The sequence below is a fragment of the Ptychodera flava genome, chromosome 19 (genome assembly GCF_041260155.1).
Source record: "Ptychodera flava strain L36383 chromosome 19, AS_Pfla_20210202, whole genome shotgun sequence".
Taxonomy (NCBI): domain Eukaryota; kingdom Metazoa; phylum Hemichordata; class Enteropneusta; family Ptychoderidae; genus Ptychodera; species Ptychodera flava.
The window spans coordinates 18,366,301-18,391,069 of record NC_091946.1 but is presented as its reverse complement, the minus strand read 5'-3'; the positions used below and the strand labels follow the sequence as shown (position 1 = coordinate 18,391,069).

The 24,769-nt window shown below is 36.0% G+C and overlaps 1 protein-coding gene across 1 annotated transcript; it reads left to right on the top strand.

Moving 5' to 3' along the window:
• Nucleotides 1-10,875: 10,875 nt before the first annotated feature.
• On the top strand, nt 10,876-18,891 carry LOC139118067 (sulfotransferase 1A2-like). Its single transcript, XM_070681361.1, has 6 exons — nt 10,876-11,035; nt 13,511-13,770; nt 14,024-14,147; nt 15,514-15,608; nt 17,984-18,155; nt 18,701-18,891. The coding sequence occupies exons 1-6, from the start codon at nt 10,876-10,878 to the stop codon at nt 18,814-18,816; spliced, it is 927 nt and encodes a 308-aa protein (XP_070537462.1). The 3' UTR covers nt 18,817-18,891.
• Nucleotides 18,892-24,769: the final 5,878 nt, after the last annotated feature.

Genomic DNA, 24,769 nt, shown 5'->3' with positions numbered 1-24,769 from the left:
TGCAGTATTCTCCCCAGGAATAATTGAAACAGTATAAGCTAATTTACATAACGATTGGTTAAATTGTTATGTAAGTTAGGGACAAATTAAGCGAGGGGAGGACTGGTGTGTTTGGAGGGACAGTCGCAATTTATCATGCAAGCATTTTTGAACAGGTATGGTATTTCATAGATTTAAGGGAGGGTCGCCATATTTTGTGCAACTATAAGAAGGCAAGAAGTGGCTGATACAGTGCTGCATCCAAAAATATCAAATCATAATACATGGAGTCTATCAGGCAAATTATTGACAATTTTCCCCACAAAACATGCAATATATGTATATTTTACATGTTTGATAATATATGCAAATGTACTTTGCTTGAAGTGGGAAGTAACATGTGCATTTGTGTACAAAAATTGATTTTGAAATTTCATCTAAAATGCTGGTTCACTGTACATGGCAGTTTATGATGAAACTATGAATATTTTTTCAATACAAAAATACGTAAATCTATGCATTTTTGTATGCTTAATTATTGATATTAATGTTCTTGATCGACTAGAGTGGTTATAAGTCTATGGTTGGGCAATAAATTTGATTTTGGAATTTCACCGAAATGTTGATTCACTATACATGGCAGTCTATGAGAGAGCTATGCACAAATTTTCCAATATAAAACTAATAATATCTTTGCATTTATGTTCATCTGATTGATATACACTCTTCCACCTGTTACATATGTTTTTGTCTCTTGTCTTTCATCAGTTTTTAACTGTTCAAGGTGTTAAATGTAGGATACCACTGCATCTTCTTCGCTTAATTGTGAAACTTGTGGATAATGTATATTTAAAAGAATCAGTGTATTTCGTTGGTGATTTCCTATTCAGGAATATCACGCAGGCAATCGAAGGTTTGGCCATAAAATCAGTTTCTGTCAAAAGTGAACCTCCAAAAAAGGTTTAAAAAATGGCCCTCCCCCTTATAGTTTTCTAAAAAGTGACCCTCCCACCCATTCCCCCGGCTCACCCCCCTATAATTTGTTCAGGCTCCCTTACACCAGGTAGCCCATGACGTCATAACTGAGCATCGCAATGTTAATCATACACCAAATTACAAAAAACATATATTTATTGATTAACATGAGTTTAATTTCTCCTACTCTTTGGTAATCACGCCATCAACTACCTTTCAAAGTTCTCAGAGGTAGCTCTATTTCGATATCGTTTTCCCGAATTCAGTTTATACATATTTAAAACGTCAGGAAGTCTGGATGGATTTTTTCCCGGGGATGACATCTCCGTATTGCAAGAAGTATCCGTAACATTATCGCGGATTTCTAGACCAGACGGCTTTTTTGCCGATGCAAGTTATGAGTGTCGCTACTAGATCCTCCCGTTGCGGTCCCAGAACTGGGAGCTCTTACCATAGGGTTGAGATGAAGTTTACGCATGCACAATGAGTAACTCTTGTAATGTTGACGTGTACCTGACACCTTATCTGCTTATGATCTGTCCGTAGAAAAATCATACTCTAAAATCTTGCAGTTTTGTAGATGACAAGGCAACTTCGAATGAACTATAAGCGACCTGTCAATATTGACAAATGGGAGGTCAATGCAGGATGTGTGTACCGGCCAGGTACGAATCAACCTCTTGCACTTTTTGAGGCTCGGCTGATATTGTTTCAACTAAATTACAGTTTGACGTTTATCTATAAATCGGACCACAGAAAACTACCCTAGAAATGTTTGTCATCGTGTCTGTGTTTCAGATACCTACAGTCCTTTAGGTTAGAGAAAGAATGGCAAACTTTCATCTACTTAATATGTACATGAAAAGTACATAAAGACATTACGACAATACATACAAATAAGACCAGAAGCGATGTGAGGGTGCTTTCGAGGATAACTTTATATTGATATAGAGAGGCCTTCCGGTGTCTGTCATGGTGGATGCAAACCAGATTGGAGCCACGGGGAAAATTTGTTGTGTGAGATGAAGCTTGTTCTTAAGCTTGCTCTTGTACCCGAATACAGTCAGACTGTAATTTAACCGTCCGTTATCATAAAGGTTTTGGCAGTTAAAGATTTGCCACCCATTGCGATGCTTTACTATTTCAGTATTAGATTAAGGTCAGTATCAGGATCAGGATCAGTAAAGAGAAAAACGTGACTGACAGGAGGGTCCTGACTCAGTATCAGACTTGTTTAAAATCAGCCGACGACTTCGAAGATTTCCTTGTGGAGGTCAAACTGTTGTCCCGATAATAATATTTCCTTTACACGATTGGAACTAATTTGGGATGATTGGATGGTGAAGTAATGCCGACTTAATCTACAAATGTAATCTCATCTTATTTCTTTTTACATCTCACTCTTATGGGTAATTTGCAATATTGAAACATTCAGCTATACGGCACCTAACAATTTTGAGAAATTTGAAAAATGTGGAAATCCAATTATTCCAAATTAGTTCCAATCGTGTTCCTTGCTATCGCGCACCAATCCGATACATGGCACAGAACATCTATAGGGCAAGTGCAATTTACAATGTCACCCAATAGTTTATATCATAAAATAAAAAGTACGGGATCGTTTACAAAACGTTGATCAAAGTCTTTACGGTAGTTTGATGTTTTCATATTTGTGTAAAGCTTTTGATCTTGGTGGTCATAGCATCCTCATTAGGAAGATGTCTGTTTATGGTGTATATGGCTCATCATTGACTTGGTTCCATTCTTATCTAGAGCAAATAGATATCAATTTACAAGTTGTCTTAGGGCGAATTCACAGATTTCACCGTATGAGGTGTGCGACTGCCTCCGCTATTCGTGTTTTCATACACATCCTCCCCATATGTCACAATTCGGATAACTAAGATATGTTTGCTGATGTGTATCTGGGGTCAAAATTATGTCTGGGCTACTTCTTCTTGGATCATATAATGTTTATATCTATCGACACAACTATAACTAAATGTACGGTTGTCGCTTCAAGGCCAAAGATTTATTGTTTGAAGAATTCTAACGTCATGCTAAATATACGTATTATGTTTTTAATGTTTTCTCGCCTACTCTTCTTGGTGTTTAGATTGACAGTACACTAAGTTGGGACACTCATATTGACACTTTATGTAACAAATTGTCATCTAGGATTGGCGTCTTGCGAAAGCTGCGTACTTTGACTCCACTGAACGTTCGTCCTATGATTTATAACGCCACTTTTCTGTCTGTATTTGATTATTGTTGTTGTACTGTATGGGGCAACACCACAAAGACCAGTCTTCTAAGAATTTACAAGCAGCTCTATTTTTTGAAGCTTAGCTTCAAAAAAGATCTGCTGGGATCATTCCCGGTGTTGATTCATCTGTCTCTTCCAGAGTTCTCCTTTTACGTATACATAGCCTACCCATTGACTTTCGTGTAGATTATTTTGTTGCTGTAATGACCTTCAAAATCCTCAATGGTCTTGCACCTGGTCAGTTAGACCAGTACGCTGTGTTCTAGACATGAGCAATTTCAACACACGCAGCTCAAGTAACAATAAGTTATATCATGCTCCTTCTTTTAAGTCATATACTGGACATAAGAACGTTCATTTACCGTACCACTGAAATGGAACGATATTTCTCTTTCTATAAGAAATCAAAAACTAGTCATTATTCAAAACTCAACTGCTTGGTTTTTTTATTACTAATTACTAAATTTATGTATGAAGGTTCTTCATCAGATTAATTTTCCATATGTTCCTGTTCAGTTGTGTGATATGCATTTTACTCAGATGATTCTCTGCTGATAATGTATACTTTTGAGGGTTCTGATGTAAATTATTTTGTACATCAGACTACCCTCTTTAATTAAAGTGTAAGTAATATAAAATAGATATTGAAATGCATTGTGGGTAAAAAATCTACTTCTCGCAAAAGCAAGAGTTTGAGATAGTCCTTTAATAGATACGTTAAACGCAAATATAATCGTTTCCATGGCAGAAATATCTGTTTGTTCATGAAACCAGCAAACTCATGATCGTTTCAACTTTTTAGGCATTTTTGGTATGATATTCCTGTATGGCCTAAAACTTAACTTTGTCTTCTGTAATCTAATGTGTTCTACCAGTATAAATCCGCCATATTGAAAATATGGTCGACCGCCTGAGACTTTTATGACCCACTTAGGTGGCAAAATCGTCAACGAGAATTGAATGTGTTGTTAGAATCCAATTTACACATGCCGTTTCAATATAAGGTAGTAAACGCCTCCAAGGTTAATAGGCGAGCGGCAGGCTCACCTATTTTTCACACTTAATGTACCCACCTTACATACGGCCACATCATACATCATTTGAAAGCTTATCATCTCTACTTCAAGAAAATTGACGATGTGGAGCTGCCAAGTAGGGCCATAACCCCCTAATTTGCATAATTCACACGGGTACCCAATTTGCATAAATGTGATATAAAATTAGGTTATTTATTGTTAACTACTCTAAACATACTTTTAAACTATCGAGTGATATATCAAATGAAAGGTATTTACATATAGAATACAAAATTGATATCCAAAAAGATATTTGAAATGGTTTTACTGAAATATTTTCATATTTATATTGACAAAAATATTTTCCCCTTTTGAATAACAATATTTTAAAAATTTGAACACATACAGCCACATCATATAGCCACATTATACATCATTTGAAAGCCTACTGTCTCCACTTGAAGAAAATTAACAACATTCAGCTGTCAAGTACGGCCATAGCCCCTAATTTGCATAAGTCCGACGGGTACCAAATTTGCATAAATGCGATATAATATTAGATATTTATTATTCACTACTCGAAACATACTTTTAAACTATCGAGTGATATATCAAATGAAAGGTATTTGCATGTAGAATACTAAACAGACATCCAAAAAGATATTTAAATTCATTTTACTGAAATATTGTCATATTTATATTGAAAAAAATATTTTCCCCTTTCCAATAACAATATTTTAAAAAAATGTAATACAAAAAGCCAAATCGTACAGCATCATCATACGTCATTTGAAAGCTTACTATCTCTACTTCAATGAAATCGACAATGTGGAGCTGTCAAGTGCGGATGTGGCCCTTAATTAGCATAATTTACATGGGTGCCCAATGTGCATAAATGCGATATAAAATTAGAAATTTATTAACTACTATCAACATACTTTAAACTATCGAGTGATATATCAAATGAAAGGTATTTGCATGGAGAATACAAAATAGATATCCAAAGAGATATTAAAATGATTTTACTAAAATGTTTTCGTACTAATGTAGAACAACATACTTTCCCCTTTTGAATAACGATATTTTAATAATTTTAACACATAGAACCACATCACACAACCACATCAAACGTTATTTGAAAGCCTATTATCTCTGCCTCATGAAAAATGACGATATGCAGCTGACAAATAGGGCTGTAATTATTTAATTTGCATAATGCACACGGGTACCTAATTTGCATGAATACGATATACAATTACAAAAATCCATTGTTAAGTACTCTAAACTTACTTTTGAACTATCAAGTGATATATCAAATGATAGGTATTTGCATGTAGCATAGAATCATGAACTCCAAACTTGTATTCAAAATATTCTTATTGAATATTTTCAATTAAATCGTAAACATCTTGACTAGTTATTAATATTCAAAATATTGTGTAGTAAATACGAATAATGCTCACGTTATTGGGATAAATATCTGAATTTGTTTTGCAATTGATTTTTTGTTTATTAAGGATACGCAGACTAGAACCTTTTCCAGTCTAATTCCCACATAGCTTAACAACAATAATACATAAAACCAATTGAAACTAATTCGGGATAATCGGGTCTTCATATTTTGCAAATTTTCTAGAACGTGTTTTGTGCTCTATAGTTAAGTGTTGAAATATAACAAGTTACTCTTAAAAACAAGTAAAAATAAAAGCAGATGAGCATAAATTTGCAAATTAAACCGACATTACTTCACCATTCAATTATCCCAAATTAGTTCCAATCTCGTTATAAATTATAGCTGTGTGTTGAATGGCCCTTTTGTATTATTGATGTCATTTTTGTTTCAATTTCTCTAGAAATCTTGTTTGATGGAGACATCATTGGTTACTACATCTGTGTTACATCTGTATTTTCAGTTCAGTTATGTGGAATATGTAGACGGAAAGCACCATATTTCATTTATCGTATTTATATAATGTTATATAATGAAGGAAAAGCAACTCAACACACCGTTCAGATCTTCGTTGTTTGCATTTTGTGTATGATATTGTGTATATTGTCAGTGTATATTATGTTTGGCTGTTTTATATAAAGTGTTAATTAGCCATGGCGATTATTCCAGTTAACAGTAAAATACTAGCACCACTTACAAGTTAGTACCTCATGCTAAAAATACAAGTAAACAAAATGACGCCCACCAGGAAAGTTCGTGGGCCACCCAATTATAAGTGGATGATGCAGTCCAACCTTTCACAGATCAAAATTCATTGACTATTTTCTCAAACAAATCTTGAAGAAATAAACAACATACATCAAAGATACGACAGATTTTAAACGGAAAATTGAGACAATGAAAGTTCCGGCCACAGCGACATTGGTAACACTAGACATTGTTTCAATGTTCACTAATACAACGCACAATGAAGCAATGGAATCAGTTGACAGAGCATTAAATCAGGAAAGATCTTCAAATGATATTGCATAATCAAACAACCAACAACAAAATACATGATAGCTGTGCTGAAAATGATCTTGAAAAACAACACTTTCAAGTCAACAGTGAATTTTACCGTCAGGTATTTAAGTGAGGTATGGGATCTCAAGTTTTACCAGAAATTCCCGACATTACATTTCACAAGACGAAATGAGAATAATTCAGCAACACACTGAACAAATATCGCTCTGACTGAGATTCAGAGACGATGTATGATTCTCATTGGAACTAAACACGAGCTTAATGAATTCATATCAAACATGAACAAATTCATCATACTTTCAAATTTTCGAACGCTCTTCTCAACAAATCATATCGTTAGACCTCATTATCTATAAAGGTCATCGGTGTAACAAAGAGAACGTTCTCGACTGCAAAACACACACAAAGTGCGGTTCATGAAACCAAACGGCAACATTCGGGGGCCTTGTTAAACGCGAAACATTACGATACATAAGAACAATCATGCAACAACAAGACAATATATACAGAATACAAGATATTTTCGAGATAAAAGTAATGAAATGCGACAAAACGATTCTAAATCTTGTTTAATTATTACTAACTTTGGACAATCGGATGACATTTAAATGTTATTAAATTTTCATTAAATTAATTTCAAAAGCTTGGAATCGTAAAAAGTAAAAGGGAACCAAAACATTTTCAGGTCCCCTATATGCAGATCAAAAACTCCAAGTACCCCTCTACAATCTCCCGGAAATTTCGAATCCAACCCGAATTCCTCCGCTTCTCACCGTAATTTGTGAGCGTAGCCTAATCACATACATAAGAAACGGAAATATAAGCGTTACGATGATGCCAAACTTCCCAAAACCTACAACAGTCCGATCTCCGATTCAAATGAGCATACACAAATACAGCCTGAACGAACAGTAGACATTCTGGCTTCCGTACTTGAACAAACTGAACTTCAGTAGAACAACTCGATAGGTAGCACCTACAATCATTCAATCAGTGCATATGTTTTACCAAAAGAAAATGAAGGACTGATGAAGACAACTCTATTCTCGAAAGGTAGCATCAAAGGATCGCAGTGTCACATTAGTCTTGCTACCCCATAGGACAGGACACGTAGATTAGGGCTACGTCTCGCCATAGCAAATCAACACTATACATAAAACGGCCAAACATAACATAATATACACTTACAATATACACAATATCATACACAAAATTCAAATAACTACGATATGAACGATGTGTGGAGCTGCTTTCTCTTATAACATGTCACCAATTGTGTCTGCTGTCAAATTAATCTTCCCTGCACAGACCTTTGTTCCTGCCAAGGCAGCGATAACTGTGGCAACCCTTTTACTCATGACAATGCTGGTGAAGAAGAGGATGATGAATTCCTACAATTACTAGATTTACTGGAAATGACATGAATTATTTGGATCATAAATCATGCCATTACTTTGACAGCAGCTTACTCTGACACATTGTTTCAGCTACAGAGCTACATTTCAACAACTACAATAGTGTCGTTCATGTGGATCTTTTTGTTGCATTGATACTTTAGTTAATTTTTTTTAATACCATTATTCAAAAGAGGAAATATTTATCAACAGAAATATGAAAAGATTTCCGTAAAATCACTTTAAATGTCACTTTTGATGTCAATTTTGTGTTTAACATGCAAATACCATTACCAAAGACCATATATCACTCGGTAGTGTAAAAGTGTTTTAGTATAGTTAACAATGAATTTTCTAATTTTGTATCTCATTTCTGCAACTTGCATACCAGTGTAAATTATGGACATAAAAGGGTACGGCCTTCCTTGATAGCTCAACATTGTCAATTTTCTTCAAGTAGATATAATAAGCTTTCAAATGACGTATGATGTGACTGTATTATAGGACTGTATGTGTTAAAATTTTTAAAATATTGTTATTCTAAAGGGAAAATATTTTTTCCATATAAATATGAAAATATTTCAGTGAAATCAATTTCAATATCTCTTTGTATATTCATTTTATATTCTACATGCACTACCTTTCATTTGATATATCATTCGATAGTTTAAACGTATGTTTAGAGAAGTTAACTATAAATTTAAAATACTATATCGCATTTATGCAAATTGGTATGCGTATTGATTATGCAAATTAGGGGGTTATTGCCCGATTTGGTAGCTCCAAATTGTCAATTTTCTTGAAGTAGAGATAATAAGCTTTCAAATGATGTCTGATGTGGCTGTGTGTTGTGGCTGTATGTTTTAAAATGTTTAAAATATTGTTATTCAAAAGGGGAAAATATTGTTTTCCATATAAATATGAAAATATTTCAGTGAAATCAATTTCAATATCTCTTTGAATATCTATTTTGTATTCTACATGGAAAGACTTTTCATTTGATATATCACTCGATAGTTTAAACGTATCGTTGGAGAAGTTAACAATAAATTTCAAATATTATATCGCATTTATGCAAATTGGGTACCCTTATTAATTATGCAGATTAGGAGGTTATGGCCCTACTTGGCAGCTCCACATCAACAATTTTCTTGAAGTAGAGATAATAAGCTTTCAAATGACGTTTGATGTGGCCGTATGTAAGGTGGGTACATTAAACTCCTAAAATAAGGCCCTTTTTGTGGATTCGCCGCTCGCCTATAAAGACTTAAACTTTGGCTCAAACTTTTCTACATGAAACTTTCAACCATTCTCACATCAAATCAACAGTAGAAATTTGGGGTCACCGTACAAGGTTTGGAACTAGCAAAACAAATTACCCAACATTTTGCGATATTTGAAATTCAAAATGGCCGCCATCCCTGTGTTAATTCTATGGGGAATATTAAATTTTGGATTTTCGAAAAACTACGATGGTAAAATTAAGTCTTTCTTTCTCCAAGAACTTCAAAATGAGCCCCCACAAGTGCAGTAGATCTGAAAAGAGTTGTAGAAAATTGAGATTCCGAGTGTCTGTCCCCCAGGCACGTTCTACCTTAATATGCTGATGGTGTATTAGTGACCATCGTTAATGCGTTCATATATTCATGTGTCTAAACTCTTCTTATATAACACAAGATCTGTCAGCGTAAAATGTGTCTATGTCCGCATGTTTTTTAGTAGCACCGTTTCAACGCACGTTAAAGGGAGGGGTCGTCGAAACTACGCTCAAAGGTCGTGTGGGACCCATACAACCGATGTAAACACAGTATCGACGGTACGTCGGCGATTGATGAAAGTTAAAACGTGTTTGCCATAATGTGCGTCCTAAAAAATTAAATGTTGCAGCTATGTTGATGATGTGTATTGAAATCGTGCACGAAATACATTGTTTGTGAACAAGAAAGTTACACAGGCGCAGTTTCCGATTACCCTCCTCCATTTGACTAGGGTAGAGATGTTGAAATCCTTCCTTATTCATTGCCTCTTTCGCGATGGCAAATTCATGTAGAAAAAACCTCTTTTGATTTTGCCGAACAAGCCACTTTTCAAACATTGATCAATACCTTACTTGTACACTAACAACATGTCACATGTTCAAGATCAGAAGCATCTGTACCAAAGGTATAGAGTAGCTGAACTAACCTGGCCTGGTAAGCTGAATTTTTCAGTAAATTCGAAGTTCAGTGCGAGTATGCAGGTACACCGTAAATCGTGCGATCTAAATGTTCATTAAATTTTGACGGTGGCAACAATTATATCGATGAAAAAAGGTTTAGTGTGACTGAAATTTTACTGTCAGCACGCGTCGTCAAGATTTAATTACGATGTGTTTCAAATCATTGCTTTTGCAAGTTGTTGGTCTTGATTTTGTGAGAACATTTAGTACTGGGACTACGGGCGAACTGAATTTCTACATTCACACAGCAGCACTTAATCAACTTTATATTAAACACAGATATGTTGGTAATTTTAAACCACTTACCGTAGTAGGATGATGTCATAAATGAAATCCAGGTCAACACGTAGTTTTTTTGTGCTGGGTCGAGTACGAATCACCTTGGCAAGTTGGTAATCTGATGTCGGATTCCTCTTAATACACACTGTCTTCACTGGAAGTCACTCAGCGTCAGTACTGTGGTGGAAGAAAGGTGACATTCTAGCGGTGCATTACCCTTATATGTGGAACTGACTGTGAGACAACATATCGACCAGACTGCAAGATCCGCGAGCATGGGTGACAGCGATATGCACACGCCTTGGAAGATGGTATACTTTCTGGAGCCGGGCCTGGTGATGCCCGTTATTGTGGATGCCCACTCGCTTCGAACTGCGGTGAAGGACTTTGAAGTCAGAGATGACGATGTGTTCTTGGTGACCTATCCTAAAGCTGGCAAGTTGTTTTTTTAAAACTGATCAGCGAATTAGTTTTCAGTAAAAGGAGACTTTTGCATATGTGCGTATGTATCTTATAAATGTGTGTGTGAGTGGAGGAGAGAAACATAACGGAACTATTTGGCAGTTATTCGTCTCTCAAAATGTTTCATTCTTTGTGGTTAGTCGATCTTAACATTCCTGATTAATCTCTATGCTCCTATAACGAAGAAATATTGAGAATGAAAATTTGTGTATGCACAACTGAGCCAAAGGAGCTAAAATATTGGATACCATCCATGCTCCAGGATTTTGACAAATGTTTCATTGAGAGTATACCTAACGAAGCCACAGCCGTCTTCAAGTTGTAACATTGAAACGGTAAACCTATCATTAATGAGCGGGTATTCCCGGATGTAACTTGAGTTTCAGTTGACAATATTAAATGTTTTACGCTGATGCGAGTCTATATGGATGACAGATTTCTAGTGCGCAAACTTTAACAAACTTAATTTTATAAAAAAACATATGTCGCACATCTGATATTGCGTATATGCAGACTATGTGCAAGTTTGAATATATCAAAATGGAGCAAAAACATAAGAGTTCCGTTCTTGATTTTCGTTACCCATGATCCTCAGCTCTTTCATACCATGGCGTGACGGCTGTCTTGAAATGTGTCTAATTAGGTTAGATAGTCCTTTAAAAGTACGACATTGGATGAGTTCGTGATAAATACAATCTTCACGTGATGTTCCCTCTGCAACTCGCGTGATTGAACACGTTTATGCTGAACCTGGTGTGAATGATGTTTGCATTTTGTTTTGCATTTTGCGGACACTTATAAATGAGATCAAGTAGTAAAAAGTCAATGCAAGTGAGTATGTCATAAGTAACTTTTATGTTCTTGTGACAGTGCTACAGGTGAGATGAAGTGTTTGAAAATAGTTCAATGGCATTTTATTTTATTATTTTATTGAAAGTAGTGCCGTCATAGCTTCACAGATAGTTAAGAGAATATCGCATCCTCTTCAAAAGTCACATCCCCTATATTGTGGCGTTTGATACCGATGAACTAGTGCACGTGCACAACGCAGCGCAAATCATGCACCTGCATGATATCGCTTTGATTTACAGCAAAGTGATGTGAATATTGACTAGAAACAGCCAAATGTAATTGACATAACCCATGTCAAAAGCCGCCACAGCTATCATATTATCATATGTACCTATAACAATGATCAAATAATGACAAAAGTGACGTATGAGATACACCTTTCAAAGAGGTGTACTCTTAGCTATCGTAAAACACCAAGCGTACTTTACCTGGAGTCAAAGAGAACAGTTAACAGTCATCGTCAAATGCCAGCAACGAGTCAAATCGCGTGATTTGTGTTTACCTATCGTGTGTTTGGTGTAACTCTTTATCTTTCCACTTGTCTCACTCAATGATCGGGAGAAAGAGTCGAAATAATTGACAGTAGAATGACTAAGAGTACGTGAATATTGCTTAATCACTGCTAATTTTGTCAGAGTCATCGACGCCATTATGTTTCTTAAGGTTTCCTTAAGACAACTGCTGAAAACGTGTTACAGATATCAAAAGATTACACCTCTTTTAAAATTATCTAAAATATCACTCTTATCACGACTTGATGGTTGAAATCAATACATATGGTATGTTAAGAGTCGGGGATGCATGACCTCCCGTCCTTTTTACCTGAGGAAGGTAGGGCAATTTTTTTGAAGCCATGACACCAATGCCATATTTTAGACACGCCACTTTTCATAAGTTAGATTAATACGGGTACAAGCCAAACACAGAAAAACAGATGGTAAGACGTTCAACTTGTCAACCAATGAAAAACCAAATAGAATACACATTTCGGTGTATACAAAACGAAAGCATTGCAGTCATTATGGCCGATCTGGTGTCGCTCTCCCTTTATTGCATCCAACAGTTCTAGTTGTCGGCAGCCCCCCTTTTTTGAATCTACAGGGAAGCGAGTTTGCCATCGCGTCTCAGCGAAGATTAATGTATGTATGTATGTATGTATGTATGTATGTATGTATGTATGTATGTATGTATGTATGTATGTATGTATGTAACTACCTTTTTATCAATCAATCAATCAATTTATATATCTATCTATATCTATATATTATCTATGTATCTATCTATGTATCTCTGTCTCTGTATGTCTGTTTATATCTAACCGATATAACTGCAGCTATCTTCTAAGTGCAGTAAAATAACTGTTATGCAGCATGCAGAGAAAAGGTGTTGCCTCCTGTAACGCAAGCAAAGCTCAGAAAATAGTAATTTTCGACAAAAACGTAATCTGCCAGTCTATTTCACATGGATTTCACAGGGTTTTAAGAGGGACAATGACCTCATCATCTGCATATCGTTGAACTCTCGGTATGTTGAAAGTGACTGGCCGATTCTCACTTATTCTTAATATCGTTATGTCCCAAACATTTTATTCAAAAGGCACCAGTTGGGTCTGTGAAATCGTCGATGCCATCATTAATGTCGACAACCTTGAGGTACTCAAGACAAGAGCATTGATTGAGAAAACCCCGCTGTTGGAATTTGGTCCAAGCAACCATCCGGATCTCTTGGCTGAAGGCATAGAGGGCCTCCCATCAGTTATAGAAACCATTCACAAACCAGCGCCCTCTCCACGAAGAATCCCCACTCACCTGTTTCCGAAGTACTGTCCAACCCAACTGTTCACAAAGAAACCAAAAGTAAGACAGTGAAATATGGCGTATTTTTTTAACTTCCGTGGCGTTTTGTTGTATTTGTTCTTCTAACAAAGCGTAATAATGCTCATTCTGTGTCTTGGTTACCCAGACCTAGTCAGGAGATAAGAAACTAGATTCAAGAAAGTTCACACAGATTGTTTTCACAATGAAATGGCAAGTACACTACTCGCGCATGAGGAAACGTAACGGTTCATATTCTAAATACCTATCTCGTCTTGGTTATCGTCTCTTACAGACTATTTTCCTGGACAGAAATCCAAAGGATCTCCTCGCTTCGCTCTTCGCTTGGCACCATTCCCTACGTTTCTTGCCACTAGTTGAGTGGAACTCTTTCTTCGAGGCTCATATGAAAGGTCATTGTAAGTTGAACCATAGACGAATAGGAACGCCGAATATAATACATCTTTAGGGTCTTGGGAGGTTAGGTTTCATGGCCAGACCCAGATTTCAAAGAAGCTAACTTTCCAATAAATTTTCATCAAAATGCAAAACACATCCCTTTTATTATAAATCTTGGAAAATATATAAATATATATATATATATATATATATATATATATATATATATATATATAATATATTATATATATATATATATATATTATAATATATATATATTATATATATATATATATATCCTTTCACTTCTGTCTGAAGATTGCAGGATATATATATATATATATATATATATATATATATATATATATTATATATATATATATCCTTTCACTTCTGTCTGAAGATTGCAGGGTACGTGATGTGTTATTTATAACACGCTCTGCTTTTCGCACCGAGCACTGTAATTTTCCACGAGACATCTAGGCCTATACATACATACATACATACATACATACATACATACATACATACATACATACATACATACATACATACATACATACATACATACATACATACATACATACATACATCTATATATAAAGATAGATATATACAGATATATAAATATATATATAAATATAGATAGATATATACAGATATATAGTATAATATATACATATATATATATAGATAGATATATATAGTTCAACAAGAGATGCATTTTTATTACAATATTCAAAAGAGTGAAATCTCATGAATATACAAACCCTCTAACATGTCACTAAATTCATCACTTGATACGCCGACAGCTCTACCTGAAAGGGAAAAAGTCGGCCATGTTTCATGAATTTTGTTTGATGGAGATACTACTTATATTGTTTGACATGTTGAAAGACACTGAATGAATGGGTGACCATGCATATATTCGACCCGCTTTTAGACACGATAAACAAAACCACGGCGAAAACGAATTAATGGTTATGACCATTAATTCTTTTTCGTGGTGGTTACATTGATTGTGTCTAAAACTGGGGTTGAATATATGCATGGTAAACCATTTATTCAGTGTCTTTCAACATGTCAAACTATATGAGTAGTATCTCGTATCAAAGTAAATTCATGAAAAATGGCCGACTTTTTCCCTTTAACTGTGAATTTTTAGACTCTACTTTGGATGTCTTGCTATGTGTGTTTGGGCGAGGCAGTCCCTAAAATAATGATACGTAGTGTTGGGGAATAATTTCTAAATGGCTTTTTTTGCCAATAATCGATGCTGCGAAAGGCTATTATTCCTGAAAGACTTCGGACTTTTGAGATATGTGTCGCATCTGTTTATTGCTGCGAATTGAAAGTTTTGAAATTATCGTTTCTTATCTTTTCTAGTGACATACGGATCGTACACAGAATTCACGAGAGCTTGGTATGATTACAAGGATGAACCTTGGTTCTACTGGACACGATATGAGGACTTGAAAAAGGTATAAGTCGAATTCTTTACTTTAAATGACTCTGCTATTTGGGCTTAAGGTGGAATGCTCCCCGGGGACAGATAGTCGAACTCAATTTTAAAATGTTATTTTGGCTACTATTTATTGGAGCTCATTTTGAAGCTTATGGAGTAAATAGTATTCGCGGGCTTAGTTTTTGGACAATGGAGACATTATTTCCCCGATGAAGATAACACAGGGGGTGCGACCATATTTGAACTTCAAATATCACTAAATATTGGGTAATTATTCTTGAATTTGAAAGGGAATGTTGAAAGTTTGCTTGAGAAAAGTTTGAGCAAAAGTATGTCTTTCAGTTCCGAGGCCCGAACGTCGCCAAGTCGAAGTATTCATGTCTCGCAAGTGCGTAACAGCCGCAGTAGTTTTAACAAAGTGGCAGATACAAGAAATAATTAGAGGCGGTGAATAAAGCAAAGGATAAAATCTGTGGTAAAATTGAAATAGTCAGATGTGAGAGTAAAAGGGACTGCTGTCTATACAATAGGTTTTATAATAATGATTATTGTCAATTTTAGAGTTACCTGTTCTCATACATACGTTATGTCTCAGAGGTACTCAATTTATCAGAGTACTAGAAAGATATTTTTTACTCAAGGTTCTATTCAAAATAACTTTAACAAGGGGTATTGATTAAATAACTTTGATGACTAGCTCGAAAACTATACATCTATTTTTCATTCTATATAATAGTTTGAATAAATTTACATTTCAAGTTCTGTGGCATAAAGTCTTTAATTCACTGCTCGTTTTTGTCAAGGTCAATATCCTCTGCCAACTTCAAACAGACTTCTTGTAGGACTAGGTGTCATTAGTACAACACTGCAATAATCTTAAAGTGCACATAGAAATATACTCTTATTACACAGTCCTTTAGACAGCAACAATTACCCAAGTTGCTTTCGTCGATCACTTATAATAGCCCAGGTAAATGGAGAATACTTTTCACCATGCCACCTCACTAAAGACAAATAGTTTTCTTCAGGATTCCGTTTTTAGCTCACGTGTACACACACGTGAGCTTATATCACAGCAACGTCTGTCAGTCTGTCTGTCAGTCTGTCTGTCTGTCTGTTGGTGCGATATCTCAAGAACAGCTTGTCGGATAAGAATGAAATCTAGTACATAGATTCAGTTTGCAAATGGCAAGAGCTGATTAGTGTTTAGAGGGCATGGCTTGCATATTAATGCATATTTGAATAATTATTGATTGTACAAAAACCGGGCATACATTATCAATGGCTGCACACAATTTGATGAGATTTGCTACAAATGTTGATCGCACTAACTATATATCAGGTGTGAAAAGAGATGACATGTAAGTCTCTTGCTAATGTGCATATTTAAAGAAATTTCCTAACTAAGGGTAATATATATGTATATGTTTGTATGTATGTATATATATGTTTTAGGAGGCACCGTGGACCAGTGGTTAGGGTAACGGGCTCACTTTCGGAGGATGGTGAGTTCGAGACCCGGTTCAAGTCCCGGTAGATCCAGAGCAGCGGATTCACTGAATTCGAGACTCTAGCTCGGTGTTGTGCCCTTGAGCAAGGCACTTTACTCCTCTGTGCTCCATTGGGGTAGTGGGTTATGGGCACCTCATCCTGTAAATGGGCTAGCGCCCGTGGGATGATGGACTAAAATAAAAATAAAATCAAATTATATATATATATATATATATATATATATATATATATATATATATATATATATATATATATATATATACATATATATAGCAGGTTTCGTCAACTGTGATCAAGTCAATTCAGACATATATATGTATATATGTATATATATATATATATATATATATATATATATATATATATATATATATATATATATATATATATATATATATGTCTGAATTGACTGAATTGACTTGATCACAGTTGACGAAACGTGCTATATTTGTTATGATGTTGACCATTACAGTCTCAATAAATTTGCACATTTTTTGGGAACAGTTCTGATTTACGGTCAACTGCATATATACTGAAACACGGGAGCATTTTCAGTTCGCATCTGGCCAGGTTTTGAAAGGCGGTCCTGGACTTTTCCGGTTTCACCTGACAGACACCCTGTCGTCGTAAAGAGCGATTGAAAGGTTGTCAAAATGAGATGTAAAGAAATCATACCTTTATCTTGAATAGGATATTGCTGAGCCAAGAAGCCAAAAAGTGCATAGAATATTAGTCTACGAGTCCTTAATTCAGTAATGATGTTGACCGACAAGACTTTCAAATACAAGATAGAGATGGGTATCCTATTTGGGGAAAGTATAAATAAAACGGAAAGTACGCGTGGCTAGCTAGTAATCATTAAAATGTGTTTATTTCCAGGACCCGAGAGGTTCTGTAAAGAAGATCGCCGAGTTTTTGGGAAAGGATCTGACGGATAAACAACTGAATGACGTTCTTCGCGTTACCAGTTTCGAGTACATGAAGAAAGCCGGTGAAACTATACGGGGACGTGATTTTATTTTGCGCCCGCATGGAGAGTGGCAAAGGAAAGGTAAACGGGAAAAGCAGTTGGGAACATTAGTTGGTCACATTTTACTCACTCACAGTGCGAAAGTAAATCTGAGCTGGTTGCACGATAAAGGTGTATGCAGGCGTTTTATTTTGTTGACAAGCGGGCCTTTACATGCGTATCAACAGTCGGGGACTGGGCGAGAAGGGTAATTGTATTGTTGCCCCGGCTAGCAACTTCAAAAATAGTAAGGCAGCCGAGCAGGGGAGGGGTATGGGGAGGGAGTATGGGGAGGCAGAAGTTACAGTATTAATTTGTTTGATGGGGTTTGCCGCCGAAGAGGGTAAAAACATGGGTTGGACTGGGTAGTTGGGAGCGTTCCTCTATGGAAAACACGCGAGGAGGCAATTTCCAAATCTTCATGTAAGGGCACTTGTGAATAGCTTTAATTTTAGCCTCCACTTTTTTTTAAGTTTAGTGTGAAATACTGTAGGATAATGCCATTATGTATAAAACACCTCTGGCTACAATTTTCCAAAAGAGGCTGTGAGCTTTGCCTGATTCAATTGCTTTCTCTTTACCAACAGGCAAGGTTGGCGGCTGGAAGAACATCTTTACTGTTGCTCAAAACGAGGCATTCAATCGAGACTACGACGAGCGAATGAAGAAACTCGGAATTGAACACATGAAATATAAATTTTAGAAAACATTGCATTCCATATTGATCGCCATATTGATTGATTGATTTCATGTGGAAATGTGTCCCATTTAAAGCAAAAAAAAGGCATTCGTCATATCGAAAATTCGAAGAGCCATCCATTCCTACTGAAAAATAAGTAAGCATTGTCTTTACTGATATGAAATTTAAATGCAATTTTACTCGGTAAATCACACGAAGCGTTGTAAGCTTGCCTGCGTGAGATTTTTTAGTCATGCTGTTTGTTCAAAATATCGTCATGTTTGTTTCAGTTGTGTTGGAGAAGAGAAAATACTGAATAAACTGAGCGTAAAGCCAAGAAATTTTAATATTTCCATGGTATTCCTACCAACATCGAGTTACACGACGTTGCAATTCACAACAAAAATAGCGCGATTTTTCCCAATATTCTTAACGCAGTGGGAACAGCGCCCTCATACACGTGCCAGCAATATTAGCTCACTTGTTCACATACGTCAGCTATTGCCGCAGTGATGTCTGTCTGTCTGTCTTTCTGTCTGTCCTTCTGTTGGCGCGATATTTCAATAACCGCTGATAGGATTGGAATGGAATCTATTACATATATTCTGTTTCGGGATTGCAAGAATTTATCATTTTTGGTGAGTGTGGCTTGCAAATTTTATGCCTTTTTGAATAATTAATGGTTTTAGAAAAAAAAAAGATATACATTTAGAATGGCTGAGCAAAGTTTGACAAGATCTAGTACAAATGTTGATAACACTACGATATATAAGTCGTGAAATATATTAAAGGGTGCCATGAAAGTTAATTGCTAATTTGATAAACATTCATATTTAGGAATATCTCTCTGGATTAACTTGATCAAAGTTGACGAAACTTGCTATGTACATTCAAGATACTATAACATTATGAAAAGTGACTCACTTAGCATTTTTTAATTCAGCTAGTTACTAATTTGCATATTTAATGAATATTCCTAATTGTAATTAATTACATAAGACTGGAATGACTTAAGCAAAGTTTAAGAAACTTACTGTTGGTATATATATGACAATGATGTTGTATTAGTGAAAGAGATTTTGCATTTCCATGTCAGCTAATTGATAATTTGCATTTTAAAGAACGTTCCAAATTAGGCATATTAAACTTAAAGGGTTTGACGAAAGATGGTGAAAGCACTGTGTAAATACTGAAGTTGACAGAAACTTGTTTCTGACTATCACATGATCATCTGCTGGTTTTCGATAGTTAATCATTTCTGATAACATGTGGAGTGTTTATTTTGCTTAATTACCCTTAAAAGACCAGCTTTATCTTTCCTTTATGATCACTACTCAAACTGATACAGAAACAAGTTCAAACCATCGATATTGGATAGAATACATTCATGTTCACATACAGGCAAGAGAGTGTATCCTTCCGCGTCATCCGAACCATAGACCCTAGAAAGAGTCTATGCCTGCACAAATCCTGCCATAGAAATATGTGTATTTATCTTGTCATGCCTTGAGTGCTGTCTGTGGTCAGTACCCATCGTTTATGGTGAGGTTGCTTCCCTGGCTTCGCCTTTTGTTTATGTCACTAGGGGAAGGGTTGACCTACTTGGCCAGCAATTACGATGGGGTAAATTAAACGGCTCTGCACAGTGATAAGCTAAACTTGTGCATTTTTTAATGATGCTTCTGAAGAAAGGTCGAGAGTCAGATGTTAAGGTTCGCCCTCATTTTTAATAAAACTTGAGGCCAGATAATGACTCACTGAGCCCATAAAGTAGTACGCGCCTCCAAATTGGGAGACTTTAACCCTTTTCTCAAACTTTCTTTGATGAAACTTTCAACTATACTCTTACCAAATCAAAAATAAAGATCAGGGCACACACCGTGCAAATTTTGGTACAAGAGAAACAAACTGGACAACATTTACCGATATTTCAACTTCAAAATGGCCTGTGTTGACTTTATTCGGGGAAGTAGAGTTTTTGGTTATCAGAAAACTAATACGTTGACTTTCCTAACTCAAGTAGCTTCAAAATGAGCTCCTGCAAACGGTACACCAGAAAGGTAATGTAAACATTCGGGAGTTCCGAATATATGTCATCGAGGTGCATTTTACCATATGGGTCGTGATTCATAATTGCCGATATATTGCGGTTCGATAGCGTGCTTTTGTTAGTTAAATTAAGTTAATCCATCCATCGGTTTGGTGACACGAGGTTACGAGGAAATGCCTCGGCACACATCGTCACATGACACGCATGCCAGTCAGAAGCAACTTATTTTTCACCTATATCAGATCAAGACATTCAAAACCAGTTGTACAAGACAATGACTGTCTGACTGTATAACTAGGTAATGATTCATGCAATGATATCGATCAGCGAATCAAAGCAGTTACCCTTGAACTCAAGGTTCAAAAGTATGAACGTGGATTAATTACGTTTCTCTTCTTGAAGCTTTGATTTTCACTGTATCTGAGGGCAAGTGTGACTAAAATTTAGTATTAAAACGGGAGATATTTACCACAAAGAAATGAAAAATCTGTAGTATACCCCTCCTAGATTTCTTGTGTTGTTCTTGATATAATGAATAAGCAAGGTGTACCGATTGTGGTGATTAACATGTGCCATGGTGCTCGCGAGTTTGCGCTGTGAGGTAAGTGATGGAATCTGCGTTTCCGAGTTATCTTCCCCTTTTCGGGCTCCTCTTTCTCGCAATCTCACGAAATTGTTGATAAGAGTATGAGGTTACGTTGAGATCAGTCGTATCGCGATTCTTCGACGGGTGACGTGACTGAACAGACATGATGAAGGACAAAACCGAGCAGACGTCGCGTAAACCACAACACGTCCCATCGCTAAGTACATATCATTTCAGACCACGTGACCATCATTTATAGGTGTTCGCGGTCATTCTAGTCAAAGTGAAGACTCCACAAGTATGATAGTACGTCCCTCCACAAAAAGGACCGTGATGATAGTGACAAGTTTCACTTTATCTCTCATTGAGCGATTTTAAAAAGATTCACAGGCCCTGCCCTGGGCCCTGTCACATCATACCCTGACCGACCGGGGAGGCTTTGTACACGGCACAGCATAGACAGACAACGGTAAGACAGACAGACAGATAGACAGACACACAAACACACACACATAAACAAACAAACAAACAAACAAGCACCTGACGCAAACATAGGCATGAACTATTAAGAACCTTGCTTTCGGTCTGTATTCATTCCATGGAAGACTGAATTTTATTTATATATATATATATATATATATATATATATATATATATATATATATATATATATATATATATATATATATATTTATATATATATATATATATAATTTATTTATTTGTTTGTTTGTTTATTTATTTATTTATTTATTTATCCTGCTGTCACTCCCCAAGAGCCCGTGAGAAATACAAAGTCGCGACAGATGGTACGACAGTTCTTTAAGAGAAAAAAGGACAGGGCACTGTAATTGATGACTTGAAAAACGTAAGAAGGACTTCAGTCTAACCTTTGTAAGGATTGATAACAAGAAAGATGTAAACGTGGACAAAGAACAAACAAGAATTCGATAAACTCGAAAAGATATTAAACCACCTCATTGGACAAGTTGAACGGTGCGTGCTGCTTTAGTATGTGTGAGTTATGGGGTTTACAAGCGAGTAAACATAGAAAATAGACCCCATTTGTAAAATCGATTCATGTCTCCAAGAAAGAAAATTGTTATTTAGAAATTAAAGAAGAGCTCGGAAAAACAATTTAGTAAAATTTTTCGGTGTTTCGCCAAAAGTTGACAATGAATCGTGTGTCCATTAGAGTGAAAAATAAAATACACTTTGTGAGGAACTCATCTTGGATTATGACGTCACCATTTATCGCGTGCGCAGAATTCCCAGGGCAACCGCCTAAGTGGTGGATCAAAGCCTTTCGTGGTCAAACTCAGCTATTAGAGGTTAATGTACCACGGTTTTGACCCTTCCCCTTTTTGCGCCTCATGTAGACTCCGGTCCAAGGAAAAATGTAGACTTTAGACCGCCGTTTTTTACCTCCAACATAGTTCGACCCATCCTTTTGTGGAGAATGTAGATTTTTGAAGCGAGCTTTTGGCCAAAATTTAGACATTTGATCCCGATTTAACAGGAAATTGTGGAGTTAATGCTTTGTCGTTAGAAATGTCCTGGTTACATCTGTACCTCAAATCTGAGGTGAGTGCGCCTCCTATCAATCAAATGCATACGTTACTGACGAAGCTTTGGTTATCACGTTATTCCAACTATAAGCTTACTTTATAGAGCTTCTCAGGCGTAGCTGAACCAAATACTTATTTTCTTCTGTAACTCCTTTATAGGCCAGCGACAGGAGGCCTGAAATGCAACAAAATCATATTGAACAAACCATTGTACACATTTTCATGTTATTCTGGTGCTTCGTTGTATTATTCCTATCATTATAATATGAGTACAGATGTATAAAGAGAGTTTAACGACGTCACACAACATTAAAAGCTTTATATGTCCAAATTTGATTAATATTCAAAACAATGCAAATGTAATTATCCATAGCTCCCTTGCTGATTTGACGTGCAACTGACCCAAGGTAATTGGCGCAAAGTGATTTCACAAAGATTATGTACAGGTAGGTGTAGGGCTGACGCAAGGTAATTTTATATAGTATGATATAGAGGTGTAGGGCTGACAAAAAGAAATTTCTAGAAATTCTTCTTATCTATTTGATAAAAAGATATTATGAAATACATGGTTAATGTTTATAGACGTTTATTTTTATTTTTGAAAGTTTCGATTTTGTCGTATAAGCTGCAAGAACTAGGCCTATGTGTTGTTGACATGATTCTTGTATTCCATCAATAATATATTTTCATATACAACATATCCCTACAAACCCTTCGGAATCACGGAATACTTAGAGAATTCCTTTTCGCGCATTTCTTCATGTTAGGCCTAAAAGCATTTTGGTGTGGTCAGTTTTTCCTCGCTTGTGGGTCCCGTGTTTTTTTGTTTGTTTGGGGTTTTTTTTGTTTTTTTGTTTTGTTTTTTTTTTTTTAAAATAAATCTATTTCAACAAAGTCGCAAAAAAACAAATTTACAAAACTGTGAATGTATGGAAGACCGGTCACGACATGCGACATGCGACCTGCGACTTCAAAACTGCGACCTGCGTCCTGCGAGTTTGAAACATACGACCTGCGACTTCGGCATTTAGACCAAGGTGTAGGCCTAACCTGCGACTTCACAACAGCGACCAGCGTCCTGCGTGTTTGTCAAACTGCGATATCAGTCTTGATTTGTTCGCACCATTGCTCTGAACACAAGCCTGAAAAACACGAGGGACACCATTGCACTATATTAAAACAGCCGGTTTACCGCATTCTCGCGACCAGAGCATTATTTTCGCACCGCTGGCCTACGCAAAAATCGGCCAGCGAAAGAATTCAACCAGCGATAGAAGTGCATGAAGCTGTGACGGTAGAGAATTCCACAAACGAAGAGCACAAATTTATTTTCCTTCTTACGAAAGGCAAACCGATCTGAAATAATGCAATAGCAATAGGGTTTTAAACGTCTACATCAGTGTTTAATAGTTTCTGGAACTTTTCTGCCTACATGATCTAAAATATTATATACAAACAAAAAATAATATGTACATATTACATATTAGGCTTAAAGACTGAAAATAGGATTGTAGGAGGGTTTAATTATGTCCTGTTTTACAGTTTTAACTCGCGTTATCTATAAAGAACTTGAGTCGGTCTCTGGCTATTCATGGTTAGCAAATATGTTTGCACTTCTGTCAATATCAGTATTATTTTAACTGCTTTACTTTGCATATGTTATTTGTGTAGGCAAATGTAGTCCGAAGTTAACCAGTAAGAATATTTTTATTTACTGAACAAAAGTTGGATCAATTCGATTTTTTGACGAAAAGTAAAAATGAAATTAGACGA

Coding starts and splice junctions, on each gene's coding strand:
- LOC139118067 (XM_070681361.1), top strand. CDS start 10,876: ATGGGTGACAGCGATATGCACACGCCTTGGAAGATGGTATACTTTCTG. Junction 13,771..14,023: donor TGTTCACAAAGAAACCAAAA/GTAAGACAGTGA, acceptor CGTCTCTTACAG/ACTATTTTCCTGGACAGAAA. Junction 18,156..18,700: donor TGGAGAGTGGCAAAGGAAAG/GTAAACGGGAAA, acceptor CTTTACCAACAG/GCAAGGTTGGCGGCTGGAAG.